Source organism: Sceloporus occidentalis, unplaced genomic scaffold, assembly GCF_023333645.1.
Source record: "Sceloporus occidentalis isolate IW3139 unplaced genomic scaffold, rSceOcc1.0.p SCAF_30, whole genome shotgun sequence".
Lineage (NCBI taxonomy): Eukaryota > Metazoa > Chordata > Lepidosauria > Squamata > Phrynosomatidae > Sceloporus > Sceloporus occidentalis.
The window spans coordinates 7499233-7511917 of NW_028317010.1; the positions used below are offsets into that span (position 1 = coordinate 7499233).

The 12685-nt window shown below is 34.8% G+C and overlaps 1 protein-coding gene across 1 annotated transcript in view; it reads right to left on the reverse strand.

Moving 5' to 3' along the window:
• Window positions 1-6676: 6676 nt before the first annotated feature.
• Window positions 6677-12685, reverse strand: part of LOC149299000 (ciliary-associated calcium-binding coiled-coil protein 1-like) — a 31285-nt gene continuing 25276 nt past the window's right edge. The window contains exons 6-8 of the mRNA XM_089486819.1: window positions 10491-10616; window positions 8361-8495; window positions 6677-6751 (exon numbers count right to left, since the gene is read on the reverse strand). Coding sequence (XP_089342945.1) covers window positions 6677-6751; window positions 8361-8495; window positions 10491-10616 — 336 coding nt within the window. The remainder of the gene's footprint in view (window positions 6752-8360; window positions 8496-10490; window positions 10617-12685) is intronic.

Below are 12685 nucleotides of genomic sequence, written 5' to 3' on the forward strand. Positions count from 1 at the left end.
TATACTTTCGGTCTCATTGCCTAGGCCAGGTAATGTTACTGATTAGAGGAATTTTGCCCAGCTGTGGTAACCACAAATGTGGCTTTATTGAATATAAGTTAATCCATTGAACATATTTTGTTACTCAAGCAAATATATGATGTGTCCTCATATATTGTTTTTTTTCCCCATAAATTAACCTTTGCCCAAAAAATCCCCTAAATATTTTCAAAACTATTATGCGTGAAAATGTATGATTCATTGTCAAATTATGTTTTCTCAAAGTCATTAACTGGCAAGAATGCAAATAAACATTTAGAGATGACTAAAAACTTAAGTTAGAATAAAAACATAAAACATAAAATTAGAATTTTCAATTAAATGCTTTAATAATATCCAGCTGCTTGTCTTGATAAACCACATAAATCAAAAACAAGTACTTTTTATTTTACAAGGTTTTCTATAAAAATAAATATAAACTTTCACATAATATTTAATCTTTTTTCCTGTTGATTCTTCTTTTTAGTACCCACAGATATTCTAAGAAAAGTGATGTTTTTGGCATATCACATAATGTACATTAAGAATGGTTGCTGATGTTGCATGAACAGAGTAAATTAGGTTTAGAAATTAAGTCTCACCAGAAATGATATATTATAAAACCAGAAATCATTTTGAATCAACCCCTTATAATATTCTACTCAATATATGACACATAAAGCCACGTTTTTTTCAGATATTTCATATTTTACTATATTCTTCTTTTTCATGTAGATGGTGCCAGGATAAATTACAATACTTAGGGGTATGGCTCACTAGAGACCCCAAGACTCCACTCCAGACCCACTAGTGACTCCTTTTCTCATTATTTCCCCCCCTCTCTTTTTTCTCTCCTCCTTTTTGTCTTTATCTCTCACCTTTCAATTTCATCTATCCCTCTTCTCTTTGGTCCCCCTTTATCATTATCTCTCCTCTCTATATCATTTCTCCCCATTATATTTCTCTGTCTACATTCTCCACATCTCCTCCTTTTCTAGTTATCTTTCTCCCTTCTCTTTTATCTCCTCTCCTTCTCTTTGACCCCCCCTTTTCTCCCCTTCTCTTTGACCCCTGTGGAGATTCATGGCCCAACTGATAAGGATCCTGAGTTATAGGAATTCCATTCCTAGCTTAAGTGAAGGGGCTTTCCATTACCTTTACCCCACCATAATGTATTGGCAGATCAAAGATGGGAACCATTTCTTGGAAAAGGCGTCATATAATTGGTCATGTGGCCAGAGGGGTGTTTTCATGCAAAATAGTCTGATTTAGGGGCAATGCAGCGACCTCAAAGAAGAACTCCAAGATATACTCTGATTGGAGCAACATCATAAGACACCATCTGGATTTAAGGAGTTTCCACAGGCCGGCTTATTGGAGAAACTCGTGAGTGAGGGTCCTGTGTTTATATGTTTTTAAGAACTGTTTGCCTGTTTTATTTTTATTTTGTTTTTTTGTAATTGTGGCACTGTGTAGCATTTGTCTTTTTGCTATTAAAATATTCATAATCCAAATCTGTCTTTGATATCCACAGACCCTAAGAGAGGATAACGCGTTACCAAATTGTTATTATCTAATTTCTAGAGGATATATATCTGTTGTTTTCCCGGGGTAGGTTGATATATATATAGAGAGATATTTTATCTCTATCTATAAATCATGAGTGGTGGCAGAATACCTGGGAGGATACAGGCAGGGTTTGGGGGTTAATTTGGTGTAATTTATGCCTTGTTAAGGGTTGAAGTTAGTAAATCCAGAGGCCTCCACACAGTCACGGCTTGGCAAGTAGTCCTGCGTTCATAGCTAGGACAATATCTCAGGAAAATGAACTACAAAAGTGCTGAAAATGTGTCATGATTCATCCACTTGTAGCCACGTGTAGTCACCGCCATAAAAAGACGTTTAGTGTAATTACAAGATTATTTGGTGCGTGTTGATGTGGTTAAGTGAGAGAGACTGCGTATAGGATCGTACATATCAATGACTGATAGGTAGAAGAAGGGGGGGGGGAAAGGGGCGTGGTCTCATTGATAATTATGACTGTGACTGAGGGGTCCAACAAGCTGTGGGAGTTTTTCCTGACTTTTCTCCACTCTGGCCAATCAGCATTTACAAGGGGCAAGCGTTAGATATATAAATGTGCTGATGACATTTTAACTTGTCACGTGCAGCAGTTACAGACTGATCAGAGTTGGAGTTTGAGACAGTGACAACTTAGCAGAGGCTGAGATTGATGCTCATTATTTACCTACCATACTGCAAGTTAATTAATAGTTTATTTTAATGCAGAAAATGTACTGTTGTAGGGTGGATTTGAGAAGCTGTAGTGACTACTAGTGATGGGAAGTTCGGATCATTAAAGTGAATCGGATCATTTCGATTCGTTCACTGAAATGATCCGATTCATGATCCGAATCTTCGGATCACTCAGTGTGCCTGCACGGAGTTACTGTTTTCCAGTAACTCCGTGCAGGCCCCTTTCATTATGAATCCTCCCCCCTGCCTCCAGTGATGTCAATGAAGGCAGAGAGTCGTTCAAAGATTCGGATCTTACAGGGATCCGAATCTTACAGTGATCCGGATCACTGTAAGATCCGGATCACTGTAAGATCCGGATCTCTGTAAGATCCGCATCATTGTAAGATCCGGATCTTTGAACGACTCTCTGCCTTCACTGGCATTCTAATCATTCAGAGAGTATCACCATACTGTTATAAATAATACATTAATAATCACTGCCCCCAGGATTTACATTCCCCTTTACCTGCAACTGCACCTTAAGCTAACTTTATTAAATTAATTAAATTAACCCTCACCATTAAATTAACCCTAAACACCCCATCAACCATGACTGCCCCTAAAATTAACCCTTAACACCCCATCAACCATGACTGCCCCTAAAATTAACCCTTAACACCCCATTAACCATAACTGCCCCCAAATTAACCCTAAACACCCCATTAAGCATAACTGCCCCCAAATTAACCCTAAACACCCCATTAAGCATAACTGCCCCCAAATTAACCAAAAAGATATATATCATATATAGCAAGGCTGCACTTCTTCAGTCCTTGAGGACTACTAACAGGTAAGGAATTCTGTGTATATTTGTCTGGAAACAAGAAGTTTAATTAATTATTGATTGCGATACCCGTGCTCAAGTTAGGATACCAAAAATCGGGAATGTTTTCACTCTATGTCCTATAAAGAATTTGTTCATTTCAAAAACATAAATAGATAACAACAAAAAAAACACTAAGTAGAAAAGTATAACTAACATAAAAAAAGTGATTACAAAGATACCGATACGTTAATCTATAGTTATTTATATTCTTACAAAGAAAGAAAGATGAATGGAGTAAATTATCTAGAAGAAAAAAAGAGATTTAATGAGCCTCTTATAGGACTTAATCTGCAACCTTTTATGACATTGCAATAAAGATATAATCTTTGTAATAACTGAAGACACTGCAGATTTAAGATACATATGGATCTCTTTAAGTAGGCCTTAAATAATTTCCCTCAGACTTACAGGTCAGGTCAAAAACACACTTGCCCACTTCTTAGTGATGAACCATTCAATAACCAAACACTCTTTTTTTTGTTCATCTGCCAAAAGATGCATGTAAACACACACGAAGAATAAGTTAATTTTTAAGTTAATTTTCATGTTTTTATGTATGATCTATTTATTATTATCTATGTATCATGTATTTATTCTATTTATTATCATTACTCTCCCAAACACTTTACATATTGGTGATTTATCCCTGTCACACAAGTCCCCAAACATTACCACTGGTAACATATAATTGAAAAGGTTGTGTTTAATAGTTCTGTGTTAATGTTAATTCCAACACTAAGATGTCTAAGATGCAGCAGTTGCCGCGTAACAATTTATTTAGAAAGTATCAATCACCTCATTTGGGCTAATTGTTCAAATTACTGGGAAAAAAGCTCAGAATAGTGTTGGAAATGTCCTGCTCATACACTCATAAAATTTTTCAGCCATATCCATAAACCTATATACATAATTCAATGCTTACAATAATTTGGTTGGATTCAGTAAACAACTAGTTGTCAGTAGTGTATACTGGAAATGTATGCATACAACTCACTCAGTTGATTGTGAAGGCCTATCCCTTGTAGGTGCTGAGCTTGCATAAATCATAATGGAAATTAAGTCCCAATATCTTCCTTACATTTCTTTCATAAGGCGTTATAAATGCATTTTAGTAGCAGCATATTTAATTAAAATAAATTATATATTTTTTTCTCATTTACAAACAAGCAAGGGAGTAAGTAAATCCTCAAATTCTTTATTTTTCCTTTTTGTTACAATTCACAAGAACAATGCAAAAGTGGCTTCTGTTTCAGATTAGCTTGGCAAGTGTCTAAATGAATGGATATGACTAATGTAGCAGGTAACGTCAATGTTATTTTCACAGCATGAGAACATTTTTGGCATGGAGATGACTGGCAAGCTGGGATGGTGGGTATTCACTACCATTTAAATTCTTGTGTTGCTATAGTTTTAAACCATGTCTTTAAGTGCTTATTTGCATATATTACAGAAGATTGAAATCTCCACATTCTCTGTTGCATTTTGTAAACACTGTATTGAATGCCTAGACATGGTATACAAAACCAAACCCTAGAGAGGCAAAGAGATTAATGAGAAACATGTCAATGTGAAGCTTGATTTCAGTTCCTATGCAACTTTATATGCATGTGTGTGTAAATGTTATAGCCAGTGAAGGACTAGGGATTAAAATTGGCTTGACATCTCAAGGCTAGCAACCATAAATGACGTTTTGGATACTGCTGCTGGATACTGGTGGCCACAAGCTGTCCTCTTATACCTTTGCAGTGTGCAGCGGTGTGTATCCAGCTGGTGGTTGCCCACTAAAAGATATAGTCAGCTGCATGGGTGGCAATGAAGTCACATAACATTTTCCAAATTAGATAAGATTAATTAGGATTTTTTAACAATATTTACTATTATGAAATAAATATTATTGCTACTAAGAATTTAATCCTGAATTATGCTTTCAATCTGCAAAGCATAATCTTTACTGCTGTAAAGATTCAAACTTCAATCAGTCCTTGGACACATCTTAGATTCAAGATAACATTTGGGGAAGACTTTCCTTGTAAAATTTATAGTTAATAATCTAAGTAAACCTGGAGAAGCAGGGATACATTTTATCAATAACATCTTGACAATAACCATATACCTTTTTCATACATATATATGAAAATATTTTTTCTTTTCTATGTATTCTTTTTTTCATGTATTAATATCTGATAATGATGTTTTTTGTACATGCATTACCTTTACTTTAATTGACCTCCACTAGGAATAATGATATATCAATTTGTCTTATCTTAAATTTATCTCTGGTTTTATCTAACTTGTTTTTTTTTTCTTATTGTGTATTATACTATAAAACTAAATAAATTATAAAAAAAAAAGATTCAAAATATACTTATCACATCACTAGTAATAGACCATGAATTCAAAATAAGAATTATATTTAAGAGGTATAATAAACAATTAGGTGACATAGAGTGAGAAAATTATTTGGTAAACCCCATAATTTAGTGTCTAAAATATACTTTAAAATAATGGTGGAGAAAGTGTAGAAAAGGATATTTATAGAGACATTTGTTTTAATGTCCAAAGGGGCGGTTTATGTGAGATGGACAGTCTCACCAAAGAAGAATATATATTAAAGTACAATGTGACTACTTTAACCCCTTCAAGACCGGGACATACCTGGTACTTCCGGGTCAAAGGTCACCGGCAGACCGGGACGTACCAGGTACGTCATCTATGATGCGCGATCCCAGCGTCGCTATGGATGCTGGGATCGCGAGGGGCGGCTGCTACTGACCGCTGGGTGTCCCCAGCGATCCGTAGCAGCCACTCCCCCTCAATTCCGTGCACGTGATCGCTTTGCAGCGAATCATGAGCACGGAATTTAAATATTTAAAAAAGAACTGCGGTCTTCAAGGGAAGACACAGTTTGCCAATGCCGGTCCGGAAGGGGTTAAAATGCATTATTTAAAAGGTTTAAAACATAAATAAAAACACTTACCTTAAGGAGAAGCTGCAGCTCCACATTTCCTCTGTGGTTTGATTGGCTGCTTGAAGCCATGTGGAGCTTAAGAACAGGAAGCTAAAGGGACAATATACTGTCCCATAAAGCACAGAAATGTAAAATACATATTCACTCCATAATTTACAGGGAATAAACATATAGTGCAGTTCCATGAAACTTGGAATGAGAACATACATACATACATCACATGTATATGAGATGATGGCAAATGTGAGAGAATAAAAACAAAGTCACATGAAAAACCTGATATTTTGTTTTATTATTCCAATGGTTTTTATTTTAATGATTAATATGAAGTATTCAATATGTTTAATATACATATTATGAAATGCTTTAAACAAGAAAATATAGTTTTTTGCATAAAATGTAGCATATGTATTAGGTGTATAATAAACATATTAAAAAAAATATATATATATGTGTATGTATGTATATATTATACAATTAATATTTGGTAATGTAGCAAGAAAAACATTTCTGCAGAATTTTCAGTGTGAAAATCTCATATCTGACATTTCAGACTGGTGAGAATGTCATGGCTTTTCCAAGTTTTCTATTTTTTCAGGGTAGGCCTCTTCCTGCACTCTCAGCTTTTCATTTATCTCAGTCTGCAGGGAGAAAAATAAAGTGTTTAGGGTAAAGTTGCTTTTTGCTGCACTATGTCTTTGGAAGTCTGACATTTCCATCATGCCTTAAAGGGAGAGATTACACTTAATTTACCTTCCTGTTTCACAGACGTTACAGAATCCTTCCCCAGCATTTAACTGATAGTTTTATCATAGAAGTAAAATCCATAATGTGTGTATTTTAGCTCAAATCATTTTTGTCTAATATAGTATTAAAGCTTTAAAATGATAGTTGTCTATGAAGATCACTAAATTTAAAGGGACACTCCAACCATATACACTATGTTAATCAATGTAATTTTTTGTTTTAATCTCCCGTGCAAAAGCACAGAATGAATAATCACAATAACACTATGCATTTGTATTTTTCCCCTGCCCCTTTATACTTACAGACAGTATATTGTACTTTCTACAAATGTAAAGAATCTTGAAACAGTATAAAACATTTAATTTTATATAATAAATGAGTTTGGTGACTGATATCTGGTGCTAAAGAAAACTGGGGCAACACCCATTTATGTCCTGTATCTAGAATAAACATTCAGTAATCTGTCTTTTAGTTCAACAAAATGTCACTACATATTCTGTACTTCCGTAAAATAACAATATCCAGCTTGTTTATAAATCAATGTCAGTACTCGGACAACCTAAGGAACTATGTGTGAGATAAAGCCATTTCCTTTCTTTTAATGTGGTGGATAAAATGTCACATATAAGGTTAAAGAAAGGCAGAAGTAAAAACAGCATAACATTGTAAGTCTATTTACTAGAAATATAATATTATTTACTAGAAATATAATAGCTACTGTTGGATGCTTTGCTTGTGTGTCTCAATGTCCTATATGTTAAACACTCCATATGTGGCAATATGGTTACATGTATAAATAAACCAGAAATATTAATTCTAAACAAATTATAATCTTTTATGTAGCAGTACTTCTTACATACATTCAAAGGGTATGACAAAACTAGAACTGACAAATTAATGATAAATTAAGAAAGAGAGGACCCTACTTGCAAGCTTACAATCTAATATTCATATATAAAGAATTTACATTGATATATGATTGATAGGCCAGAATTTCTGGGTTTTGGAAGCCTCCGAATGTAGGGTTTCCAAATATCTCCAAATATCAAATTAAACCTCAGTATCAGAGGAGTGGACAATAGGTGTGTTATTTGCTTTGTGTATTTTAGAGGCTCACATAAAGTTGTAATACATTCCATGTACAGTACATGAGGTAGACTGGAAGATGTTTCAGTCCAAACAAATATTAATTATTATTGATTTATATTTATGCAGGGCTGTACAAATAAAGTCTAACCCTTAATGAGGAAACAAGTACATAACTGTAACAAGAACATACACTAGGGAGAAGGGGAGTAGGACAAACAAGGACATAATGGTTCACTAGATGGACATTCTGCTTGCTCATGACTTTTTTAATTGCCCCTATTGGTTTAAGCATGCATGTGTTGTGTGTGTTGTGTCTATGGCCAACTATTATAGAAAAATAAATGAGTGTTTAATTATAAAATGTAATAGGCGGCAGCGGCAAAGTAACTTAATGCAAATACATGAAATACTAACTTGAAGGCTGCCCATAGCTTCCACTGTGGCCTGGTTCAAGACAGTCTTCACTTTCCCCATGCTAAGTATATTAGGAGGATCAACAGCATTTAAACTTTCACCTTTCTCCAAATCTTCATCAGTCTTCTCTGTCTCCTTATTTAGAACATTAAATAAAACTGATTTTAGACAGAAACTAAGTAAAGCATTAAAAAGGTCTCTGATACCTCATTTGTTAGATGCAAAACAATATGGATCACAAGAATTAGTGAGAAACATTTGCGTGTTTTTCTGTTCAGGCCAAGATGACAAGAAATGACATGATATTTAACTGAATGTGTAATACAGTTTAGTTTAGTTTGCACCATCTGTTTTCTTAACAATTTAAATATCTTAAAATGGAACTGTGTAACTGACACATTTGCATAACAGTTTGTGATGGTCGTTGGAACTGCAAAAATAGCTCAATCAAAATTCTAGTAGTAAACTTTGTAAGGAATGTAATGTTGATGTACCATAGGATTAAAAAATAAAGGTTAGATTCGTAAATATTTGGACACTGACACACTTTTCAGAATTTTGGCTCTGTATGCCACCACAATGGATTTGAATAAAACAATTAAGATGCAATTGATGTGCAGATTTTCAGCTTTAATTCAAGGGGTTGAACAAAAATATTGTAGGAAATGTTTAGGAATTGCAACCTTACTGCGGGGGCTCCAATGTAATTGGACAAATCAACACAATCATAAATAAATTGTTCACTTTTAATACTTAGTCGAGAATTCTTTGCAGGCAATGAGTGCTTGACGTCTGGAACGCATAGACATCACCAAACTCCTCTTTTGTGATGCTTTGCCAGACCTTTACTGCAGCTGTCTTCTGTTGGTCTTTCTGCGTTAAGTTTTTTCTTCAGCAAGTGAAATGCATGCTCAATCGGGATGAGATCAGGTGACTGACTTGGTCATTGCAGAATATTCCACTTCCATATTCCTTAAAAAGCTCCTGGGTTGGTTTCCCAGTATGTTTTGGTTCACTGTCCATCTGTAAAGTAAAGCGCCATTCAACCAACTTTGTATACACTTCATAATTCATCCGGTTGCTTCTGTCACATCATCTATAAATACTAGTAACCCAGTTCCATTGGAAACCATGCATGTTGAGGCCATCACACTGCCTCCACTGTGTTTTACATATGATGTGGTATGCTTCTGATCATGAGCCGTTCCAAGGCTTCTCCATACTTTTTTCTTCCCATGATTCTGGTACAGGTTGATCTTAGTTTCATTTGTCCAAAGAATGCTGTTCCAGAACTGGGCTGGTTTTAGGAGCTGGTGGCTAACCCTCTGTATTTGCTATTGTGAAGTCTTCACTTTATGGTAGACTTGGATAATGATGTCTACCTCCTGGACAGCGTTTTTCACTTGGCTGGATGTTATGAAGGGGTTTTTCTTTACCATGAAAAGGATCCTACGATCATAAACCACTGCTGTCTTCCATGGACATCAAGGCCTTTTTGTGTTGCAGAGCTCACCAGTGCATTCTTTTTTTTCTCAGAATGTAACAAAATGTTAATTTGGCCACTCCTAATGTTCCTGCTGTCTCCCTGGCGTGTTTTTTTTTTCCTTTTTTGCAGCCTAAGAATGGCCTGTTTCACTTGCATGGAGGGCTCTTTTGACCGCATCTTGTGGATTCACAGCAACAGCTTCCAAATGCAAATGCAACACCTCAGATGAACACCAGACTTCTTACCTGCTTAATTGCTGAAAAAATAACAACGGGATTGCCCAAACCTGTTCAGGAAAGAGCTTTTGAGTCAATTGTCTAATTATTTTTGGTCCCTTGAAAAAGATAGGGCTACATATTTAAGAGCTGTAATTCTTAATTCCAATTTAGATGTGAATACCCTCAAATTAAAGCCGATAGACTACGCTTTAAGCCTATATATTTATTATTTAACCGTAACTTGAACTTATTTTTGTAAACAGACAAAATAGCAAAAACTTGTGTCAGTGTCCAAATATTTCTGAATCTAACGGAATGACATTTACAATCAATGCCTTTTATTATCACAGGAAAATGTAACATTATGTTCTTAATGTTTCTATAACATATTTAAGAAACCACATTGAGCTATTATTATCACAGTACCTTGTTTTCCATTAAGTTTTGTAATGGCACTGGAGCCATGAATTGCATATAGATCTCAGAAGGTATACCTTCTTCAAGCGGTGATGGTAAAGGTGTTTCTGCTGGTTTTGCAACCTCCATAATTTGCTGTGGAATAAAGATGTATCGTAACTAAACATTCACTTGAGTACTTGAATTTTCAAGTAGATTCCAATACAGCTTGACACCTGCATTCCAACTAACAAATGTTACACACACAACCACACACACATGTATGGACACACACTTACACCTTGGGTTATTATCTTTTTTGTTATATAGAGCGAACAATTCATGCATTACTTCTTAAAGTACAATCAAATGGTATGGCGATTCCAGAACCGACAGACTAAGATCAACTGATACAGTTCATCATAAATCATGAATATAACCCAGTGTTAGCACATTGTGGCATTGGTATTTAACCTGAAAAAATAATAAATTAAGGACAACTTTTCCAATATAAATTTATATGCTCATCTAGAACAACACAATAAAAAGATCAATTCTATTTCCAGTTACCTCAATAGCTTCTCAACCTTATAGCCAAAGCTGTACGCCATGGATTTTCTTGGAATGGAGATGTTACAACCCCACATGCCCTATTTTGCTAGTATAGCAATGAATTTAAGGCAATGGCTGAAGCATCTAAAGACACATTTGGCAGCTAATTTGTAACATATTTAGAACACTTACTGTTAAAAAAAAAACTATTAATACAAAATTATCCAGTTTAAGAAACAGCTTTTGTTTTTGGTAAAAAAACTAAGATATTTTGTTCTAAAAGAGCCGCTCCAAAAATGTAATGGTTTTATAATTTTCCTCCTTGTTGTAATTCTGAAGACTATATTTTCCTTCAAATTAATACTAATTTCTAAGCAGTTCAAAGAAAAGAACATTTTGTCTCTTAAAGTATAAAATCCACTGTATGGTATAAACTAAGATTTTACTTGATTCTTAGCTGTATTGTGTTTCTTTTGAGTTATTTTGATCTCTGACTTTGCCCTTTGTCCTTTCTTACAATGAAATATGTGCTTTAATAGCAAAAACATTAGTTTGAAGGATAAAAAGATGGTATTTCACTTAAACATCTAGTAATTATGATAGGCTGTATTTTATTTCTGCAGTTTATATATAAGTCATGCGCTTCCAGAGATCAGAAATGTATTAACGCTACTCCTATGGGGATACACATAAGGTGATTCTGTAACTCAAATAAAATGATAGATTATTAAACACAATTACATAGATTCATTAACCCCTTCTTTACTGAGGTTACCAACATCTTGGTATGTCCCCTTCAGTATACGAAGATCTTTTGTACACTGCTATGCTTTCAACTTTGTGGAGAAGGCCCTTTTCTATTCTGGCATGACTGTGCCCCAGCGCACAAAGCAAGGTCCATAAAGACATGAGTGGATGAGTTTGATGTGGAAGAAATTGACTGGCCCACACAGAGCCCTGATATCAACCCCATCAAACACCTGTGGGATGAAGTGGAACAGAGATTTGATCAGTGCCTTACCTAACAAATGTTCTACTGGATCTTATAGCCGCAAGGGGGGATCAACTACACATTACTGTCTATGTATTTAGAATGCAATGTCATAAAGGTACCTATAGGTTTAATAGTCATGTGTTGCAATACTTTTGCCATATAGTACATATATATATATATATATATATATATATATATATATATATATATATATATATATATATATATATATACATATATTAACTTTTCTGAGGCTGCTGATAAGTCTATCACTGATAACCTATCAGCAGCACTCATTCCCCATGAATGGAGCATCGCGTTAAGTGTAATTGTGAGGATTCCATACATAAAGTAAGTCTTGGACGAACACGTCATCACGCATGGTGTGAGGGACTGTTCCTTAGGACTGCCCGTATAAATCCCATCAGAATCCCCGATTCTCTCTATATGAAGAGGCAGTAAAGCATGAATACAAATTAAAACTGTTAATTATACTCCCAAAATAGACTGTAGACCAAGGGAAATATAGCTAGAACAAGATGAAGTGAAAATTAGTTATTCCAATTCAGGCATTAATTATGTACATGATTGGGCAAAAATTATGTTTACAAAATACTTCTGATTCTGATTGAACTTAGATAATTCTTTGTATCAAGATGATCTGTATTACCCCTTCTGA